The sequence below is a fragment of the Equus caballus genome, chromosome 14 (assembly GCF_041296265.1).
Source record: "Equus caballus isolate H_3958 breed thoroughbred chromosome 14, TB-T2T, whole genome shotgun sequence".
Taxonomy (NCBI): Eukaryota; Metazoa; Chordata; class Mammalia; order Perissodactyla; family Equidae; genus Equus; species Equus caballus.
This window is the reverse complement of record NC_091697.1, coordinates 33,720,741-33,744,675: the sequence shown is the minus strand read 5'-3', so window position 1 is coordinate 33,744,675 and position 23,935 is coordinate 33,720,741. Positions and strand designations below refer to the sequence as shown.

The 23,935-nt window shown below is 37.3% G+C and overlaps 1 protein-coding gene across 2 annotated transcripts in view; it reads left to right on the top strand.

Annotated features, from left to right (window-relative positions):
* The window catches only part of GABRA1 (gamma-aminobutyric acid type A receptor subunit alpha1), a 57,587-nt gene that overhangs the window by 21,070 nt on the left and 12,582 nt on the right, over positions 1 to 23,935 (top strand). For both annotated transcript variants that reach the window (XM_001500551.7, XM_023617281.2), the window contains exons 5-7: positions 5,937 to 6,157; positions 8,453 to 8,535; positions 14,974 to 15,117. In XM_001500551.7, coding sequence (XP_001500601.6) covers positions 5,937 to 6,157; positions 8,453 to 8,535; positions 14,974 to 15,117 — 448 coding nt within the window. The remainder of the gene's footprint in view (positions 1 to 5,936; positions 6,158 to 8,452; positions 8,536 to 14,973; positions 15,118 to 23,935) is intronic.

Sequence of the window (23,935 nt, the reverse complement as noted above, 5' to 3'; positions counted from 1 at the left end):
AGACAGCAGAGTGGTAGGGAAGAATACAGATTTCGGAATCAGAATGACTAGATTTATAATCTCAGCTCCTCCACTTACAAAGTTGTACCCTTGGGGAAGTTACTTAATATCTCTCTGCCTCAGTTTCTTCATGTGTAAGATGGGAGGAATAATAACACCTCATGGGGTTACCACAAGTCTTAAATGAGTTAATGCATGAAAAGCACTTAAAAAATTCTTGGCATATAATAAGTACTCAAAAATGTCAGCCATTTTTAGTATGTAAGAAATAGAGATATGAAAGTTACCATAATTATGGGTTTACCCCTCTGGCAACTCATTTCGTCACTGTGGTCAGTCTGTAGACCTCTTTATTGAAATACTTTGTGATACAATATGTTTTGCTAAATTGACTGCTCTCTGAGGACCTATTATGTTGCTTCCATGTTGGAACTCATTCTTCCCACAGCAGTAGTCTCCCAAGCTACTCTTCTAAGTAGGAACATTTGATAGATCCCAGTCAGGTTTAAGGTCAAATTTAAAGTCCCCTGCCTGTATTCCATACAACCCACAAATGCTTTTACCACTTGTCCTCACTCCTTCCCGGTATTGACTATTGACTTTAGTCATTTGCATAAGTGCTACTTTCTGTGAGGCAATACCACTCGTGGGCCAGGAGGACTGGCTCTAGGATTCAGCCTGGTGGAATTCCAACCCTGCCACCCGCAGCAGAATGACTTTGCGTGAATAACTTAAGCTTACAAAGCTCAAAGTCTCTGAAGTGGGTGTGTTATTAAAATTGCCTATCCTTGTAAGATTGTCAGAAATTTTAAATGAGATATGAAACTAAAGTGTCTATTGATAGTGCTCAATAAACTTATTATTATTTTTACCCCTGAACTCTTTTGCATGCCATGTACTCTCCATGGAAATTTCCTGTATTCTTCACTCATCTGAATCCTATATTTCCACAAAGGCCCAAACCAAGACCCAATGCTTGATGAAAACATTTTTTTATTAACCCAATAACAAATTTGCTTTCTCTTTCTGCATTCTAATCACATTTATTGGCTGTAAAATACAATTTAGCTTTAGGTCTCATATACAGTACTGTTTTGCAAAGTTTTTTCTCTTATATAAATGTCTTATTTTCCTAAAGTGATGACAAAAAATGTAAAGACACACTTGTTTCACATTCCTTACAGTATCAGAGCATTGCTGATTTACCATAAGTGTTGAATTACTACTTATTTGATGATAGGTTTCGGAGTCTGTATTATCTTTAAAAACTTAAGGTCTTAACAGGACTCAGTAAATAACACCTTCTTCCCTACCTGAGTTCTGAACCTTTTGAGAAATAAGACAATAGAGTAAGGGCTATGGAAAATGAGAATATCATCTTTATTAGTAATGATGATATTGCAGAAGGTGGTTTATGTCGGCAGACAAGTGGGTTTCCAGGGAGTAAACATTGGGATCAGCCAGATTAACCAACCTAGTCAATTGGCATGTTGGCCTACCTCTGCCAGGGTGTAGCCTGTCCATGCAAAAGTTGTAGCATGATGGAAAGCAGCAGAATTTGTGAGTCCGATGGACAGTCAGCTTCCAAAATGGAAAAGACAAGATAAAGAGGCTGAGATAGGCAAGATTGATTTCTCCTTACACGTTCACCCATCAGATTAAATTATTCCTCCCTCCTCCCCGCCCCAAATAGTAGAGTGTGAGGGAATGGAGAGCATTCAGAAGCCTTACCCTGGTAAAACTTTCTTCTCATTGACCGAAACATTAAGAGAGGTGATGAAGCATTGCAAACATCACACACAATAATGATATTACTTCTCCTAATAATAATAATAATTAAAAATGGATCTTCTTTCTCTGTCTCTTCTTTATCCCTGTCTCTTCTTCTCTATCTCTGAGAACCTAGCATGATGCCTCACAGAGTACATGCTCCCTAAGAGTTACTAAGAGAGAGTGCCCAGATAAAGCCAAATGCCATCGAAAACTTTTCTCTTGAAAAATATTTAGCATGCCTCTGAGTTATTGGTTCAGATTAACTGCAATTTAAAGAATCGATGATATCTTTTTTTCAGACTAAAGGTGAACAATAGGATTTTGATACCCATTAACCCTGTGATTATCATGAATTACTTTTCACACTTGGCCTTTGGTCAAATATCGGATAGGAAGATGGAACAGTGTCTAACCCAGTGATACTCCCTATTGCCTAAAACTCATGCATCAGACAATGTTTGAATTGTTCTCTCAAAGGATCAAATTATCCATAGGTCTGCAACTGATTTGCTAAGTGGTTAGTGGAAATTGTACCTGACCACTTTGTTTGAGAAGATTAATCATTTAAACCGCATAATGGGAGAATTATGCATAAGAAAGAGCAGTATGATTTAGAGGCTATCAAAATTAGAAGGCAGAATGACAAAGCTATTTTTCAAGACTGGAAAAGCTTTGTCGTTTTTAAAGTGTGAACTAATAAAATACCTAATTAATAATATTAACCATAACAACAGTCAACATTATTGAATGCTTGCAATATGTTAGGCACATGCTAAGAGTTTTACAGATCATATTTCATCTAACCCTCATGCCAAACATTTTAGCTAAGTATTATTATTATCCACTTTTTTCCCGAGGAGGAAAGTGACCCAGCTAGGTAGCAACTTGAACTCAGGCTGTCTGTCTCCAGAGACTCCACAGCTCCCAAGGCATCTGACTTCATCTGGAATAGAAAACAAAATTAGGACAGCTCCTTAATTTTATCTTAAAAACCATTAATTGGCAATCAAACAGCACATTCCCAGAGCACCAGGTTCTGACAGAAATATCCAGGCAGTGCAGTCACAGAGCCCTGTTTTCCATCCTGCTTAAAATGCGTTAAATCAAAGCACACACAGAAGCTCACAAATGGTGCAAACGGGGACACCTCAATACAATATTTATTTAGGAGCATAATGGATGTTTTGTCCCAGTCTTCGGAATAAAGCTCACAGTCTCCAGGGACCTGCTCGGTTGAACCGGGTAACTTGGAGAGATTTTCACTTGCGTGGTGGGAGCTGGAACTTGGAATCTTAAACAGATTCATCACTAGAGCTTTCTAGCTGTGCAGACACTGTTCTGTGGAGTCTTCTCTTTCGCCTTCTGTTTTTGCTTTGCTTGGTGACGACCACCCTCTCACTTTCCTCAGGTTTCATGTCCTACCACCCTTCCTAAGAAATAGCACTTTTTCGTTCCCAGCAACATAGAAATCTAATATAAATTTGTGTTGATAAAAAAAAAAGGAGACAAATAATAACTCCTAGCATTTACTGAGAACTTCCTATGTTACAGACATTCTTGCAAGCTGTTCCTTTGTATTAACTCAGTTCTTACAATAGGTACGTGTAGTAAGTACTGCCCTGATCCCCACTTTATCGATAGGAAACTGGGGCTTGAAGAAGGTAAGAAAATGACCTAAAGCCATTCATCTGGCAGACGAACAATTCAGTTCTAGTTAGTTAGGAGGTTTAAAACTTACATTTGTAACCATTGTGCGGTGGCTCTGCCCTCTCCTCCTTCTTGTTCCAACTTCCTGAAGAGGGGGATCTGGCCCATCTTGGTCTAAATGCACTGTGACCATGAGGGCAAGGTCACCTGAGAGCTGCCAGCTGCTCTCATGGCAATCTTGCAAGGGCGATTTTTAGGAAATGAGAGAGCAAATATTTTCACTCTTGATTAGGCAAGATCTGATCACTATCAACTCCTTTTATTTCAGTCTTCATTTCTAGTTCTCACAGAGTGGAACATGGAAATAAAAGCTTATCTAGTTAGTTTTGTTCCGTGTATGTGTGCTTGTGTATGCTTGCATGCTTGTGTGACCAGTACAATATTTGAAGGGAGACTATATTAAATGAATTTGGGGATTTCATTGTCTGCCATTAGCACCGGTAAGTAAAGCTGGCTGTAACATGCTAAATATGTAAACATCAGGTCTTGGTAAATTTTGATGTAATTTTTTGAAATCATTGCCTTTGGGTTATATCTTATGGAAGTTTGATAATAAATATATTTTAAGTTTATTTTATAGTTAACATTTTATTTTCAAAAATCTCCTTAGACCAAGCAAACAAATGTACAAAATTTTTAGCTCCATGGGAACATGGTCAGTTTAGACATCTTTGGAACTTTGGTCTACAAGTGGCCACTCCCTCTGCTGTTGACCCAGCGAAAGTAGTTCAGTTGGACAGAGAACAGAGCTTATGTGTCTGATTCCCAAGTAATAGGAATCTTATCATTATCATACCCCTGTCTCATAAGCTTACCTGTCTGTTGTCCAGAGAAGAGAACGTGCACAACCCAAAGTAAATCCATCCACTCTACTTCCCTGGCAAGCGCTGCTGCTCCATAGCATCTCCTGACGTAATCCACAGGCTCCCTCCCCATTTCTCTCCTCATGGAAAATACCATTCTATGCCCATGCTACTCCTCCACGAGTTTTTCTTACAGCATCCAAGTCTAAATAGTTTCTCCCTCCGCTGAATTTAACAGATGCTTAGGAAATGTTTCTTGGTGAGTAAATTCCTGTGTCCTGCTGCCTTTCAGCTGACGCTTCCAGACACGAAAAAACCTAACCAACAAACAAAGTAACTTCTCTTGCCTACAAGGAGAGACTGGCAGCGTGTTACACTTCCTTGTTTCTATCTCATCGGCATTTAGCACTATGCCTGGGGCATTATAAACTATCCAAAAATACTTGTTAGTTACTTGATCTGTGAGAGCTCAGCCATACCAAACACGTGCCAGAGGGATAAACCTTTATTCAGTCTTTACCCAATCTTGCTTAAACCTTGGGAAAGAGAGGGGTAGTTAAATTCCTGCACAAAACACCTACACACAGACATTAATTATGTCTGTCCTAAAGACGATATGTACAAGATTAAAAAAAGAACAGCTTTCTGACGCATCAAGGTTTACAGGATTAAGTAAATGTAGCATGATGTTTTCGCGTTAGTCTTTCTTCCTGTTGGGAGCATGCTAAGAATAATGGAGAATGTGGCCATCTTTATTTCAAACCATTGAGTTCCAAATTTAGTGTCAGAGTAACAAGTACTGCAAGAAAGATGGATATTACCCTTTTCAATTTTAGGAGCTGCGAAGTCATATTGCTTGCTTTCAGATTAGCAGATGTTTGTCTCTGGGTATTGCCATAAGGAATGCTGTGTTTATTCAAATAAATAGATTCCCTGGCTGTGAATGATGATGAGCTTCACACATTTCTTATGCGTCTCATACACACATGCACTCACAAACACACACTGATGCACACTAGCGTATTCGGCATTCTTTTTTTTTCCTTGGAAAAAAATCCAAATTACCAGTTAAACAAATTTCTTATTTTCATTGTGTGGGAGAATTGGAAAGCTGTATACAATGTCTGTGAAAAAAAAAATGTTTACTTAGCCAAAAAGAAGATGGGATTGTCACACCCACATTAGAACCACAAAGAATTTCACATTGGGTGTGAGGTTTTCTGAGACCACAGGAGGGCCTCCCCAAAAACACTGTGCTTTATCTTTATAACTGGAATTGTCTAATTTAAACATTTTCCTATATGTAATAACCTCCAACATGAGTTTTGTTTTTGTATGCAATAAGTTCTGTCTCTTCCAGCGCTGATGTAGTGGAGGGTGTTATTTTCCTTTCACGTATCTAAGGAGATAATCAGCGGAATTTTTTGGACCAAGGAATATTTCAGGCATTTATGATATTTTCAAAAATGGTTATACCAATCAATGATTCACTTGACACCAATATGTACAGGCCACCACAAGTTTACTTCTAGAAACATCACCTAGCTCATATTTTGCTTTTACAGTTGCAAAAATGGTGCATTGTCTGTGTAAGCTATTTGCATTGCATAATACAGCACAGTGAATTCTTTGCCATTTTCCAAAATTACCTAGGAATATACAATAGACGTATTTTTCCGTCAAAGCTGGAAGGATGAAAGGTTAAAATTTAAAGGACCCATGACAGTTCTTCGGTTAAATAACCTAATGGCAAGTAAGATTTGGACTCCGGATACGTTTTTTCACAATGGGAAGAAGTCAGTGGCACACAATATGACCATGCCCAACAAACTCCTGAGGATCACGGAGGATGGCACCTTGTTGTACACCATGAGGTGAGGACGACTGCCTTTCCGTTTGTGAATCTGTCTGTGCTTTTCTTTCTCTCCCAAGTGTAGGTGAGCATCAAGCTGATGGGCCAGGATAGAGCATCTGGTTTCCCGTTTTCCCTGTTTTTTCAACTTTAATAATTACCTTCCTATGAAAAATAAACTGGTTAAAATATTATTCAAGTATTCAAGTGTTAAGTAAAATGATTAGATAAAATGGAAAAGCATGTTTAAGATGTATATTAAGTAATGCAATGTATCTCTCCAACATACTCTAATTCAATATGAGAAACTTCCTCTCCCTACTATTAACCTTATATATTCCTGCATTCCAGTAAGGTCTAGATTAACTTTCTAGAAGCTGTCTCAAAGCATATATCTGAGAATGTTTCTACTTAATAAGAAGGGAAAAAGAATGAAACTAGGGAAATCTCCAGTCTTAAAAAGCATAGATTCATATGGGAGTATAAATTTGAAGAAATATATGAATCCACAATGATATTGCTAGATTGATACTGTAGATATTCTTAATTTTGCTTAAATTGAAAACTACATATATATTTCTGCTTTATCAACGTTTCCTCCATTTTGAGATTACTAGGAAGCCCAACACCTAGATACTAGTCATTCATTTATGATTGAATGAAGGAAACATGGATCAAATAAGGTTTTGAATATTTTTAAAGAAAAAAAGCAATGTTTAGAAATATTCCTAATTTATGAGAAATAAGAATTGTCCGGGACTCATTCTTAAGGGAAGCGGTTATTTTATACACAGATGACTTGTTAGAATGTTGTTTTGTCGATCTGGACAGCACTTGGCAATTCAGGTTGTTCAATTATTGCTTTGGTATGAAAAGGTAATGGAAGCAAAATCCTAGACTTAGTGGATTCTGTTTAGCATGGGAATAGAGGGATATTTTGCTTTTGGAGAAAGCTGCCAGAACTCCTAGCTTTTTATACACAAATATGCAAATGAGGAAGAAAGAAAAAATGCTTCAAGAGCCATGTTAGATGTTGGACTCAACAAGTAAAAGTGTAATAGGATTTAAAGAATGAAAATTCCCAAAAGAGACAAAGAAAATAGAAGATCAGCAGACAGATGTGTTGAGACTTCTCCAGATCATCTGAGCAGGACCTATTTATATTTGAAATTTAAAATTTGAAATAGTCTCCCCCTGCAAAATACGCTTCACATGTTTTCTAGCCTAAATCCAATATTCATTCCACCCAGCTGGCAATTTTCTGGGGAGCGATTTGCATATGCTGCATAGTTTACCAATCAATGGTTTCTGATATATGCAGTGTTCTTCATCAATAACTAGCTTATATGTTCTATTTAGTAAGTTTCTCAGTACCTTTGCTAATGTGTTATTACTTGCCTTAATGGTTTGACTTAAGAATGCAAATTTAATCATTAATTTACTCATTTCCTATTCGGCTTACTCAATATTATAATCATTTAGGGCTTTTACTGGCTATAAAGACATCCTATCACATTTCTTGAGCTACTTAATAGATAAATATATTTTCTAAAAATCATGTGAGGAATTTGGACATAAATTCTCTCAGAATTCCACCACATGAGATCCAATCTATTTCAGTGAATTCCTTTCTTAACTACCCTTTCTCAAATGTAAATAGAATCAGCATTCCCAGAACACAGGGACCAAAGAGAAGCAAAACAAAGTGCTGGCTTCAATTAGGCGGTGGATTTGTAAATAAAACTAAATGGTTGGAAAGTGGTTAGATCGCAGATAAAGTCTCAAGTAGACTTTGCATCAATCTCAATTTCGCAAAGCTGAGGGACAGTTCCTCCTTCACCTGTTCCTTTGTTGTGTTACGCATTTGGTACTACTTTAGAGAAGGAGGTAGGAAGAGCTCCAGTTAGGAAGGGAGAAATTCTCTTCTCTTCCTTGCTATCCATCTTCTCAACAAAGGATGAATTAGTATTTTGGCAAGTATTTATTTGCTTACACCCAGTTTTATTCTCAAAAGATTTCCTGTAACGAGGTGGGTTGTTTTGGAAAACGTTAGCAATGCTTGCCCATGATGCAAAATCAGGTGTCACCTATTTTCTCAAAACAAGCAAAAATATGGGTAGAGTCCAGTCATTGTTCTAAATAATTCTTTTTAGATCATTTGATGATTGACAGCTCAGAATAGCACTGCAGTTTGTGCCTGTCTCTCCTGCTTTGTTAATATATTTGCTATAGTTAGTGAGATCTCAATCAAATTTATCAGGAAGTATCTAATCTATAGGGCTCTTGTTTATATCCTATATTTCCCTTAATCGATAAGGCTGACGGTGAGAGCTGAATGTCCAATGCATTTGGAGGACTTCCCTATGGATGCCCATGCCTGCCCACTAAAGTTTGGAAGCTGTGAGTAAATTTATTTTAATTGTTTTTTATTCTTATGAGAAGTCTAAGTCTTTAAGCAAGAGACCTCCAATTCGTTATGTCTGCTAGAGAGACAAATAAAGAGCATCAAGAAAGTTTAAATAGTGATTTGCTGCAAGTACTTTCTATAAGTAATAATATTTGACTTCACTTTTTAATATTATTTCAGGAAGGGGATATTCCCAACTCCTGGACTAGAAAGAATGAGTTTAACTATTTTGTGGAAAAATTCTGTTTGTTGAAGTTGTATTCATAAAAATCAAGTGGAGAATGGATGCTTATACATCAAAGATAGCATTTTCTTTCCAATAAATGGAGATCATTGTGTTTATTTTATATCATTACTGACACTTGTTTGACCTTAAGAATGATTCAACTTGTTTATCAGATGGAAATATTGGTAGGTGGCAAAGGGCAATAATTAGGTGCTTCTTAATAATGAAGCCTACAGTTAAAAGGTGTAGCCAGAAAAGAATTTACTCTGATCGTCGTGTTGAAAAAGCTCTAGAGGCCAGTTTGGTGGTGTAGTGGTTCAGTTCATGTGCTCTGCTTTGGTGGCCTGGGGTTTGTGGGTTTGGATCCCAGGTATGGACCTAGCACCATTTGTCAAGCCACACTGTGGCGGCATCCCACATAAAAGAGGAAGATTGGCACAGACGTTAGCTCAGGGCCAATCTTCCTCACACATGCACACAAAAAAGTTCTAGATTTGTTTGTCTATCCCATAAAATTCATGTATATATTAACGCTCTGGAAAATATCTTAGATAAATCCCCTTTGTAATAACTTTCTGGGTTTCTGCTACTTGAAAATACGCAGGCATGTGTCAGAGGAGGCAAGAGAACAGTGGGCAGCAGAGTCAGGTCCTCTGGTCTTCCTCTCCCCTTCTGCTCTGACTAGTACGCATGCATAAAGTGAGTGGGAATATGTAGTCCTGGTTTCCTGCAGGGGAGTTACATACAAGGACTGAGTCAACTCCCAGACTACCTAACCAGCTTTCTGTTCTCACTAGACAGGCAGTCTGAGCAACTATTTTGGTGAAGATATGATTCATAGAAGAAAAATAGTGGTAGTGTAGGAAGACAGCAAGTAAAGAAAATAGCAAAGGGCCTTCAGGCTCCTAGCAGCACTAGTCATGGAGAGACAACTTCCTCTATTTATAAATCTCATTCTATCTTGAAACCCAAGGATAAACTACTTCAACAATTGTCAGCTAAATAGGCCTTTGGTGCTAACTCCTTTCTCTCCATTCTTTTCCCAATTTAATTTAATGTATATTCTATGCCAGGGACTATTATGTTTTCTCCTGATTACCAGTTCCATTTTTAATAATAATATTAAGTATCACATGTTAGTAGTATGCCAGGCAGTATATTAAACATTTGTATATGCATCGGCTCATCTAATCCTCAAAGGAACTCTCTGGTTAGGGAGATCATGCATCGTAGTTTGCCTGGAACAGCACTGATTTATTCCTAATACCCTGGTATAACTACTAATAGTACCCCCTTTTGCCTTCAAAATTATGTCATTTTGGACAATGAATTATATGTTTAGTATATTAGTCAAGAATGCTTTCAAGCAATGAGTATAGCTGGAAAAAAAAGAGGGGTTTATGTTTTCATATAAGTTATGCAAAGGAAAGTGACTGCTGATTGATTGCTGGTTAGTTCAGCATCTTAACAAGGATAATATCTTAAGATGTCCTTAGATGTTTTTCTTGACCACAAAATGGCTGCTGCAACTCCAGTCATTGCATCTGCTTTCAAGATAAAGAGGATGAGTGGGCAAAGAAGAAAGGAATAGTGCCTGCATCAAAAAGAAAAAAACTTTCCCTAAAATCCTAACAGATGTCTTCCCACACTTCGTTAATCAAAGCTGTGTCACCTTGCCAATGCTAACTACCTGCAAAGGAGGGTGGGAAGAGGTATTTTAAAATATATACATTGCCCTCCTGAAGAAAATTGGAGGTATTTTAGGAAGGAGGAAACGGATAGTGAGTAGAAAACGAATAGTATCTCTTATAAGAAAACCGAAGTTAAAGAAAAGTAAGCAAGCTATTTTCCACCTCAGAGCCTTTGCACATGCTCTTTTCTTTGCCTGGGTTACTCTTCCTCTGGTTCTTAGTGTGGCTGGGATTTTTTTCTCTCTCTACATCTCAGCATAAATATTCATCTCCTAGGGCCTTCCCTGACGACCTCATCAAAATTTGCATACAAGCTCATCAGCCTTCTTGATCACAAGACAAGTTTATTTTATACTGTTTGTCACAGAAATAATTATTCATTTTATTGATTTGTTAACATTTTTACTGTCTGGAGACTGTAAACTCTGTGAGAGCAATATCTATTTTGTTCAGTATTTCCTAGCATAGAGCCTAATACAGTGTAGGCACTCAATAAATTATTTATTGAATGAATAAACATTACAATAATCAGGTTTTAAATGCCCCTTCAGTATTTAAGTCTCAGAAAAGAGGGTTTAAGACCTATGGGGAATTAAACTTAAACAGAGTAGACTTGACATTGAAAAGTAGGCTCAGAGGGCACATGCTTGGTGGGGGAGCACACCATGACGGAACCATTGCCTGCCATTGGCATGACAGGAACAGTGGTGGTCCATTTATTGTGTAGCCATTTCTCTGACCTGGACTAACTAGCACATTTCAGAGATGAAGAAACTGAGGCAAAAGTGAGCTAAAAATGTTTTGACCCAATTTTTGAAGCAAACATCTTGCCAAACATCGGAGAAGAGAATCAGCAAGAGAAAAAGAAGAGGATTTTGCAATAATTTAGTGGAACACCATGTAATAAATGTTTATGAAGCATCTGAAGTAACTTCATCCATGTGTTGATAAGAACCAAACTTGGAAAGGCAGATGTTTCCTTACCACTCTCCATTGGATTCCGACTGTCAGAAGTAAATTACACTTTCTGCTTGTTGGTGATAAAGCCCTCTTCATAAGGTCGGATATCCTGAAAACAATGTGCATCATGTAGCGGACATCCTTCAGCTGCTTTTTGAGGAAAATACGAAATAAGGCTCTGATTCTAAAAGAAGAGATTCAGATTATATTTTTACAATAAGATCTGGGCAAGTGCTAGATCTAGTATGGACTTAGTAAATGATCGTTTCCTGACTGTAAGCGAGTCACAGAGGAATTTAAATAAATTCTGAACAATGAATAACTTTAGACATTACTCACTGTGCCTGCTTCATACAAGTGGAGAAACAAAGTCGCATAGATGTGAAGTGACAGTGCCAACGAGCAGATGCTCTTCTAAGTCCATGCTCCCAGTGCTGCATCACCGCAAAGTTCTTTCATAACCCCGACCCAAACCTTTTCGTCTTTTTAAAAATATTTCTTTAGGTAATCTGCTGATTTACTTGAGATCTGAACTTAATATTTTTGACTAAATAATTGGAGACTCTTTTTTAACCTTCTTTTATTTATACTGAATAGTCTTAAATCAAGAAACTTTTCATAGGATCTGCTTTCCAGATACTGAAGTGAAGAAACAAGGTATACTGATACCACCTATTGTGAGGCCATGGGCATATCCGTTTTCTACATCTGAAAACACCAATTTTCATCATGTGAATTAACTGTACATTTTGGGAGATATCCATTGAGAGACATGAACAATGAGTCATCTCATTTTCACAACAATGTCATGTTTATGATAGATTTCATACACAATAGAGTTTCCAAGAAATTAAGAAATGAAACACTGAATTACATGGAGAAGTCAATGGTGACACATTTTTTTCTCTCTTCGACTCTATTAGCAGCACATTGGTGACACCTGACAAGGTATAAAAAGATAGATGCCAGGCACTGTTGCGAATGACAGTGCGATACCGTAGCAAGAGCTTTAATTTATTATAAAATGACACAGGCCTAGACTTCATCAATAATCATGTGACAACCAAGTATCGTTGCGTGGCTTTTGAGCATATAATATACAGTTTTTGCCTAGAAAATCCTTACTAACAGCAGTGGAGTCGAATGAATGGCATTCTATGTTCTCATCTCAGTTTTCCCACTAAGCAGCTATGCACCTGTAAATAAATCGTTGAGTGTTTCTGTGCCTCAGTTTGCCATCTGTAAAATGAGATAAACTATATGACCTCTAGAGTCCTTCCACATTAGCATTCAATGATTCTATGTTACCATAAACTCAATATGTCTTCTTGGGTATAACCCTTCCTTTTAAAAAATAAGAATTTATCATGATCAGAAAAACATTTTGCTGAACATCGGTACCTACATTGTAAGCAATGTGGTTCTTCTCAAACTAGTGTGCTCTGCTCTCTTCAAAGGGGTTTTTTTTTTTTAAATAAATGAAGTTTTAGAGCCTCTTAACAATGCGATCCTCCAAGTATAAACAATGCTGAAATCCTTCAGGTTTTTTTTTAAAGTCAATAAGATGTGTTAACTCCATGGGAGGAATCCTTTCACAATATATACATATATCAAATCTTCACAGTGTGTACTTTAAATATCTTTCAATTTTCCTTGTCAATTATACCTCAATAAAGCTGAAATTAAATAAATAAATAGCAAATTAACAAATAAAAGACTAGTGAAGTGAAAACAACAGTCAATGAGGACAACTACAATTAAAAAAGATAAGCTAATGAAGACAAATTCAAAATTATCCATTTGTCACTCTTAACATGTTTCATAAAAGAAGCAATACCACTAAATTAATTCCTAGTATATTCTCTCAAACTTCTGGAAAAATTTGTTTAAAAAGATATCTGTAAGTTGTATGTTGGTCCATAAATGATGCTGGAGCAGACAGAATACCCACGTAGGGAACACTGACTACATTTTTCTGGGTCACTCACCCAAGGTACAAGTGGTCACTTTAAGAAGCTTTGTTCAGAGAATGAGGGGCACGGGCTCACATTATTTTAGGCAGCTCCATGCTTGGGTAAAAAGACAAACATCGTTTTACATCTCGTAATATTTCGGCTTGGATAAATACAGATTTGGAAAAACATCCAAGCCTTGTTACCTGGGGAAGGGGATTGGGTCAAGTAGGGACACGTTATGACTTTTCTGGGCCCTCAGCACTTTTGCATTTGTGGACTATCCCTCCAAAAATACATATTGAAAACTTATTTTAATTTTATGACTGTTGATATAAAAGTGAATGTAATTCAAGGTGGAGAATATTCATTTTTTCTTCTGATTTTGAAAGAAATTAGAACATTTTTGTGCCTCCTAAAAGCATTGTGAGCCCTGGGTACTGTACCTACTGTCCCTAATGGAGAAGTTGGCCAAGGGGTGAAGCTTTCACAGTAAGACCAACTTTTGCTATCATATCTTTCTCTCAAAATCCAGAAACAGTTTGGTTTTGCTATTGTGATATTCCTTAAGTACTTAATATCAATCTATATCTAAACAGAGAAGAGTATGTACCATTATTTCAACCTATGTGAAGCGGGTGTTCTGTGACTAGACATCAGAAAAGCTATGGAATTCCTCTTCCTTCTCTCTCACTCTGTATACCTCCTCCCCCAACCTTCTTGAATTAAAGATCAGGATTAAGACCTAACCTCTCCTATAGGAGGATGGCTAGGTGAAAAAGTGACATGGCAAATGAAAATGCTTGAAAGGGGTAAAGAGCTTTATGGTATAACACATTATCATCATCCTCATAATAACAAATACCTATAAAAACTTAATTTAAAGACAAAGAAAATTAGACTTCTTTTAGAATAGATGCTCAGTAAAATTTCCAGTGTTATTTTTCACATTTATCATGACCTTCTCCTGACCTGACATAATCCGGACCCAGATTGCTGCCTCAAACCTCATTTCATCTCTCATGTACTTCATTCTAGCCACATTGGTCTTCCTGTTCTTCCTCAAACATGTCAAGATTTTACCTGCCCTCAAGAAGAAACTTGTTAGTTTGCTCAAAGAGAGTACTCTTCCCCAAGACTTATTTCTGTCATGCACTTGTATAAATGTCATTGCCTTAGTGACCCTCTGTGAGTCCCTTACCTCTTCATTCTCTATCCCTTTACCTGTTGTGTATGGCTTTATTGCATTTAACACTACTAGAGATTATATATTCATTAGCTTAGCCATCTTCGTCCTCATTACTGCAGTGCATGCTCCACAAGACCAGGAGACCTTGTTTGTTATGTTCACTACAGTATCCTCCACAAGGTATTTTGTCCTTTGCAGATGCTTAACAACGATTTGTCATAAGAGTGAACAGATAACTGAATGAATTGGGAAAATATGTTTTAGTTTTCCTACATTAGGGGATATGAGCTCTCCTTTCCAAGCCTAACCTCTGGAACCATGCAATAGAAAATATGAAGCTGATAGAACACACCAACTAATTAGGAGAAATGAAGTGACAAAACATGTGGACATTTTTCATTCTTTCCTTTCAGATGCTTATACGAGAGCAGAAGTTGTTTATGAGTGGACCAGAGAGCCAGCACGCTCAGTGGTTGTAGCAGAAGATGGGTCGCGCCTAAACCAGTATGATCTTCTTGGACAAACAGTAGACTCAGGAATTGTTCAGTCCAGTACAGGTAAATGTATTCCAGATATGGAGAAAGGAGCCTCAAAAGTTTTTGTAAGAATATGAAAATTCAGTGAGTCCTTCAATAACATAACTAGAGAGGGAAAAAAATTGCACTGAACTGGGGAAGAGTTGAGCTGAGAACTAGCATAAATTCTATAGACCTGTGACCTTGGACTTGTCATTTAAAGTCCTTTAGCCTTTGTTTGTCTGTTTGTTTGTTTTTAAGATTGGCACCTGAGCTAACATCTGTTGCCAATCTTTTTTTTTTTTTGCTTCCTCTTCTTCTCCTCAAAGCCCACCAGTATATAGTTGTATATTCTAGTTGTAGGTCCTTCTGGCTCTGCTATGTGGGACACCTCCCAAGCATGGCTTGATGAGAGGTGCCATGTCTGCACCCAGGATCTGAACTGGAGAAACCCTGGGCTGCCCAAGTGGAGTGCTCGAACTTAACTACTTGCCCACAGAGCGGGCTCCCATTTCTTTGCAAAATAAAGCACTGCTTCTGTGTGATCAGTGTAGCACAGTCCCTAAGTATGAAAACTCTTGGAGAAGAACAACTGGGTTAAATTCTTACTCCTCCACCTTGCCAGTTGATTACAGTTACTTCACAGGGCTTTTGGAAGGAATAAATTAAATCCATGAAGAGTACTTATCACACTTCCTAGCAAATAAAAAGCTCTTAATAAATAATAGCTATTAATGTCATCCAGGCCCCATTTAATGCTATGATTCAATGAATCTTGGTGAATTTGGAGGAGTGATCATTACATACAGGATGCCAAAAAGCCAATTTCTTCTACAAATCCCCCTGTATTTCTAGCCAAGGATCTTCCACAGCTAAAACCTACAGAAACATAATCACATTACTCATCACTCCAGTTTGGAATCAGAAGTAGGTAAGATGCTATCCCTCTTAGTATGGTAACTGTTTTACTAATGAAATACTCAAAACTAGATCAGACAGGGCTAGACAGCTGGATACAAAATTTTAAATTTTTAACGTTATTGCAAGAAGTAAGATGAGTTTAGTTATGCAAGTATCCATTTTGTAACCAACTGAATGTGATCATAAGGCCATATAATCATAAGTAAAATTTGGATTCTAACAATTAGGAAAACTTACTCCCCCTCAATCCCAAAATTTTAAATTATGTTCAATTATTGAAAGCTTAGCAAGGGTCAAGAATTACTTTTATGGTTGTCTTTAAAATTTTAAATTAGTTCACTCACTCTGAGTTGTAACTTCTAAAGAAAGATAATGTAGTAATAAATAAGGACAAGACTGAGATTTTTCTCAGAAAAATTTCTTTATTAAATTTCAAACTTTATATGGGGACCCTGATCATGTTAACATATTCAAGTAATAGGTCAATATATCTTGCTATGATTATTGGGTAGTCCCTGCTTAGCAGGATCTGTCTTTTGCTTGTTTTAAAGCATCTATGGCTACCCTAGAAGCTTACATATTTGTGTCTCTTGCTTTGAAAAATAAAGAATATTGTTTCCCAGCTTTGTCCACATTGGAAATGCACATCACATAGTGGAAAGGTCGTTATTTATCCAATTAGAAACTCTGGTCTCTTTGAAGAATGTGGACTACAATTTTGCTTTAAGGTTGAGGTAATATAAAACACTAGGCAGAGTATTATATAGTAGATGCTCAAAATGATATGTAGTAGTTTTTGCTGTAGTCTTGAAAATATCCCAGAACATGGAAAATACTGAAAATTTTCCTTCCTCACAAGTTATGTTGGAAAAGATACTAAAATGAGCAGTGTTTACTTTTTAAAAATTGAATGCTATTATAAGCTGGATATTGTGACAAGCACTGGGGTCAATGATAGACAACATAGAGATCTTGCTCCCAAGGAATCTGAGGGCTAAAGGAAGACAAACACATAAACTGTAATTATCAAAATGGGTGGCAAGTGCTGTGATTAACATTTTTGTGAGGGCAGGGACCATGTCTATCTTCTCCATCCCTATTATTTACTATAGTAGCTGATACAGAGGAGGCACTAAATAAATATTTTGAATTAATGAATAAAAAATAAATGAATCCAGCCTTGGATAATCAAGGAAGGGTTGCTGCAGGTGTTGACTTGTATTTTGTTAATCTGTGTTTCTTGGGAATCAAATAATCACTGTTCTAGGCCCAGGGCATTCAAAGTAATAGACATAGAACTCTTCCTCAAGAGATTTCCCATCTATTATGACTAGAAGGGAGGTTGGAGGATGCCAGGGAAACAGTAATTCAAGTGCTGGAGCGTGTCTGCAATAGTATAAGTATATACAAGCCACAAAGGTTTCTCAGAGGAGAAAGGGCTCCATTCTAGTTCTAGCACTAGTGACCTTGACATATCACCATATCTCTCTCTATGTCTCAGTTCCCATGGGTGCAAAATGAGTAGCTTAGTCTGATGCACTTGGAGAACTCTCTGACCTCTGGTTTCCTTGGGATTCAACCTACCTGCATTATAGTTATTCTAAAAAGATACAGTGACAAATAGGGGCAATGGGATGAGAGACAGTGGCCCAATCCACCACCACCAAACTGGCTGGACCTTATAAGTTTGGTCCATTAAAAGTCATCATTCTGTGCTAGAGCAGCAAGATTATTTGCACAAAATAAGAGCTTTTTCTTATCATTCTCATAATGGATATGGGGGAGAGACAGTGAGGAGAATAATGAGTAAATTTTCAAATGTAGGAGCTCAATTTAATGTACATTTTCAACTCCACAGTAAGATAGTGAACTACACTTCCTCTGGATCTACTTTAGCTCATCAAAAACGCAACACGATAGACTTCTATGGGAAGAAACAAAGATCTTGTGTAAGGTGTTCAATCTCATATTTCACATCTTCTCGTGGAGCCCTGAAAACATTAAGATAAATGACATTGAGTATTATTACCTCCCTGTTTCTTCCAAAAGACTAAGAATGATGGCAGGAAAGAGCACACATATTGAGGATAACTAGATAAAAAGCATCTTTTTCTAACTTAAAATTCTCTGTGGGGAGAGAATCAATTCAGATCACCTCTTAGGAGATTAGAAGATGTTGCCCCACTTGCCTACAACCAACACACATGTGGACACCTACTACCTGTGACCTCTTTCAGGTCAAAATACTTCTAGATCACTTCAATGACACAGGAGGAAAAAATATGAGTCTCAATCTAACATCTGGATTTTTTAATTCAGTGCAAACACAGTAGAGGTTCGATCCCTTCCTTGGAGTCTGCCATCAGATTTGGCGGGAGAAAATTATAGACTTAGTTTGAAATGCACTTATTCATCTGGCAGAGCATACCTTTACAGGCACACAGAAGGATGAGTTCAGTCAGTTTTCAAATCCAATGCAATTCTCTGTTATTCATTTATTCACTTATCCCTTCAATCATTTGCTCATTTGCTGTGTTTGACACTGTGATTGGCCCTGGAGAAGAGAGATGGCAGACACATAGTTCCTACTCTTGGGAAGCTCATTGTTGAGCGATATAAGTAGCTAACATGTATTGCCACAGTTCTAATCCTCGCATCTAATGCCTACAACAATCTGAGGATGTAGGCATTATTATTATCCCCATTTTCCAGGTGGGACATAACTGAGGCCCAGAAAAGTTTGACAGTTTTTCCAAGATCACACAGCTAGGCAGTGGCAGAGTTGGGATTTGAACCTGGATAGTCCAGCTGTAGAGTCTGTGCTTTCAACCACCTGACACACTAGTAACTGGCAAGATAGACGTGTGAAAATGCAGCAACATTTGTTGTGTGGCGCAGCACAGAGTTTAAGAGTGTGGACTCCGGAGTTATACTGCAAGGGTTTGAACGCCAGTTTTATTACTCATTAACTGTGTGACCTTTGGCACAACATTTCTCTGTTCATCTCTCCTTTTGTACTATCTGGAGATAATAAGAGGATCTACTTCACGAGCTGCTCTGAGATTGAAATAAGAAAAATGCGTATAAACTGCTTAGCAGAGTATCTGACATAAAAAATTATGTAATAAACATTAAATATTACTATTAATAATGATGATGGAGTTATTACAAGAGAGCTACAGGATGACATGAAGAAGAGATCATTTCTGCTTGAAGTATCAGGAAAGGCAGTTTGAAACTAGACCCCAGGCATGGCCCCCTGTCCCATTCTGCTACACTACGTTATGCTTGATTGGTAATTCTTTAAAGAGAGCCCAGGGAAAAAATTATAATAGTGATTAAAGAACATGAAAACATGATTTATACCAAGAAGTAAAAATAATTAAATTAGTTATTCGGCATAAGAAGAATATCATGGCCAGAAAAGAATAAGAATGTAATAGTATGTAATGCTTTTTTTAAAAAACATACAGTGATGACTAGAAAGTCCTCATCTTTGCCTAAGTCAAAAGACAAATCTGATCAAGGAAAATGTAGGTTGGTTTTGCTGAATAAGAATGTCTATTCCTTATGAATGGCTGTCGTTTATCCTTAGGACAGCTGACCGCGAGAAATTGCGGGATGCTCTTTTCTAGAGACAGTCTTCTCCGCATGAGTTGATTTAAGGATGACCCTGCAGGGTCAAAATGAATGAGGAGCTCAACTGTCTTCCCCAACCAGGGAGAAACAATGATGATGAATATTCTACAAAGAAGCCCCAGGGCTCGCATTCCTACAGCCTAGTACATAATCTCCAGAGAAATATTTATAACCATAAAATGTGAAAACCAGGGGTGACAGAGGAAGAGTCTATAGTCATCTGGTCAATCTATTTGTATGTAAGATGAGAAGACAGTCCAGAGAGGCTAACTGGCCTAAAACTCTAAACATTGTTTCCTTATTTCTATTTCAGTACTCTCTGAAGCAGATTTTAAAATACCAACCCCACCTTCAATGATATTTTTGATATCTCATTCTTCTTAAAAAGTTAGCATCTGTAGAAAACACTAAGTTGAGAATACTTGAAAGGAAAATGACAGCTTTACATGGAATCAATGTTTACCACAATTTTGTTGAAGAAGTGAATGGTTAATTTCTTGAGCTGGAGAGAACACATTTCTAATCTTTCTATCTTTACACTGTAAATCTGTGTGTGACTCAGAATTTTCCAAAAGTGCTTTCACATCTATTATTTAATTGTATCTTCACAGCATCCCAGGAACAGTTAAGTAAAACACTATCATTTTAATTGAACAAATCAGCAAACTGAAGTCAAATAAAGTTAAGCAAGGTATTTACCCTTTAAGTAACTAGCATTTAAGAAAGCAAAGAATGGGAGCCAGGTCTAAACAAGCCCTTGATGCTGCTTTACAAAATTATGTCCCTGCTTCGTTTCTTCCACTCCCCTTAATTTTTATTGTAATGTATCAGGAATATTGTCACATCTGATTTACAAACGTCCCTCAGAGTTACATGATGTTCAAGGGTATATGAGTTAAAATCCTTCTGGACTGTTGAATTGGAGGAAAAGAATTTAACATGCTTCGTGCATAAGCACTTGATGTCTAGACATACTCTTTCAATCCAATTTAGGAGACTGATTTTCTTTTGTGTTGTTCTTTCATTTTTAGACTATTACAACATGATTCTGATTTTGCTGCCTTTTCCTTTCCTTATTTAAACGTTTTGCACCGGAACTTCTTAGATTTTCTTACTTAATTTAGGAAGATGATTTTAAAAGATTCGAAATTCTTCTCTTCCTTCTTTCATTTGTTACTGAGGAAGTGGTTTATAAAACAAATGTAATGTCAAATAATAACTCCTCAGATCTCCGAAATCATATTCTTTGCAGAATCTTCCCAAAATGTCACATTGTGAACAACAAAAGATGATAATGGAATATATGTAGATGTTCATTTTTCTGATATTATATGAAAGATGGAATTTTATCCTTTGAGCTGATGACATTCTGCAGGCCACAACTGAATGAATCGTTAGGAATCATAATGCACCCTCCTGGGAGGGTGAAATGTAACATATCTGTGTCCACACAAGTCACAGTTTAGCTGAGTCCTGGGAAAATTGGTATCATGCATTTTTCTCAGATTTGGACCACTGTTTTCAGACGACCTTGAAAACATCACCAAAAGTATCTACAGAAAATGAAAAAAAGATTAGTTAACGTTTTGTGTATCCTTCAAAAGAGATGCTCATGGATGTTCATTTGAACAAGTGCCCTTAAGCCCCGGTGCATGCCTTTCACCATAGGCAGGTACTGAGTACTTAGAATATGTAAGGCCATGCTATGTCCAAAGACCTATCTTGCTCCTCAATTAGCCTTCAGTTTGGACGGAAGGATATAAGTTTATAAATATCTAAAATTAAAAGTATGAGATATTATAAATATAAACAGGAGCTATCAATAAAATTGAAGTTAGTATTCATCAGTAAATGGCAGGTTTTATCATTCATGAGCGTTAGTAATGAAAGCATATGTGAATGCATAAATGATTTTTTAATATAGAGAGTAAATACATTTCTTCTACCAATACTTCTACCAATTCTGATTGAGGAGAAGAGAGAAGAAAATGCAGAAAAAACATGAAATTTATTTTAAAATTCTTATGTAGCATAATCTTAGTTAGAGTCCGTATTCTTTATTTGCCCCACAATATACTTCTCAGTATTTTAAAAATAAGGAAACAGGATCAGAGAGTTTAAGCGAGTTGCCCAAGGCTACACAGCAAGAAAATAGCATATCTGAGTTTTGAACCCAAATTAATTTGCTTCCAAAGCACATTTCTTCTACAGTACATTTCTTCCTTTTCCACTGTGGGCTTGGTACTTGGGCTGAGCCTAACTCATAGATAGCCAAAACATTCAGTAACAGAAGATGTCAAGCAGAGAATATTTCTAGGTCAAGATTCTGAGATGTGAAAATGCGTTGTGAGACATGAGACGAGAGACTGAAATGCGTCTTAGAGCTAGGATGTGGCGAGTCTTGAATCCAGGTTAGAGACTTTGCTTTTTAGTTTGTAAAACTGGAGACGTTGCTTGTCATGGTGGGGGAGGGGAGAGTGTTTGCTAATGGCATCTAGTGAGTAGAGGCCAGGGATGTGTCTAAATATCCTATAATGCACAAGACAGCCACGCACAACCATTATCTGGTCCAAAATGTCAATATGCTGAGGTTGAGAAACCCTGATGTAGATAATGGGAATCCATTAAGGTATCCTAAGGTGTTTACATATGCTTTAAAAAGATCACTGAGACATCAAAATTTAGGGAAAATTGGAGTTAGGACTTGACTGGAGGCAAACACAACAGTTAATAGATGATTGTAAGGAATCTACAAAGGAGATCAGAGCAGTGGCCACGAGATAAGAGATAGAGCGAGAGATACTGCACAGGTGAAATTAAAATTGTGGTGATCAAAGGATTCCTTTCTCTTTCACAAGCCCTCCTTAACATCCAGGGATTAACTCCAGGTTTTTAGCCTGAGTGAATAGACGAATGGCAGTGCCGTTAATCTAGAGATGAATGCCAAGTGGAAAAGCAGCACTGTTATATGCTGGTCATTATTTTTTATGGGAAAGGTTAATGAATGTCAGTTTTGAAAATATTTAGTTGGTGATGTCAGTTAAAAATCAATATATCTATAAGATATCTAGTAGATATTTGGAAATACAGGTTTCAATTTTGAGAGCAATGTCACTTAGAGATGTAGATTTGGCAGCCCTCTGTATAGAAATGACACTAGAAGCACAGGGATGGGAAGGAAGATCCCCTCTTAGAGTCGCGAAAAAATGGGGCAGAAAGCTGAAGACAGAGCTACACCAGGAACCTCTACCTATACTCTGCATAAAGATGAAGATTAGTGCCTAACAGATAGAAAGAATTCAATAAATACTCCCTGATTGAAATAATCAATAAGTTAGCAGAAGAAACGCAAAATGAGAGATAAAGGGAGAATATGAATCCAGAGTGGGCTATCAAGATGATGGGGCAGTCAGCAGTGCTTAATTCCTAATGCTGCAGAGGAGGCGAAGAGTCAGCTTGAAGATGCAGATCTTTAGGACTGAGGTTTTGAGCAGTTTTAGCCACATTATAGAGGCTGAAGCTAGATGGCCGTGGCTGAGACATGAATTGCAGGTTGAGTAGGGAAAAGTTTGGAGGTGAAGGGAAGGAGAAAGATAGAGAAATATGAATGCAAAAGAGAGTAATGTGTTCTTAGCAACCCACCCACAGATATCTCAGCATATACTCAGAGCGAATAAAGCTAAAAACTTCTAAGACTTGTAATTGAAAAGATATAATATTTAAAAAACAAAACAAAACAAAAACACCTCCTGCATTGTTTCCCAGACCAAGCCAGGAATCAGGACAAGCTCAAAAGCTGGTTATAAATGCAGATTTTCCTGGCCCCACCTGAAAGAATGCTTTGTGTATCTAGGTGGGACCTGAAGAATCACGTTGTAAAACTTTCCCAGGTAATTTCTGAGGAAAGTGTTCCTCAAAATAAATTTTGAGAAACACTGGATTCTATCCCACTCTCTTCTTCATTCTGAAGATCAGACTAAATTAAATGACTTACCCAAAGTCAGAAAGCTATTGAAAGGAAGTGCTGGAGCTAAAATTTGGCTCTCCTGATTTGGATGCCAAATCTCCTTCATCAGGCAGCCTGAATCTTTCCTGCAGTGGACAACCCTCAAGATCTGGTCTGTTCTAAGCAATTGGTGTATGTCATCAGGATCTAACACATTGCCTTTATGGTCATTAAAGGCAATCTGTAAATATATGCTCAGATGTGTCTTAAATGTATAATGTACCAGGATTAGGATGTAAGAATATCTATGAGAACTTGGCATCTCAATCTTATCCTCAGAGCTATTTTGGAGTG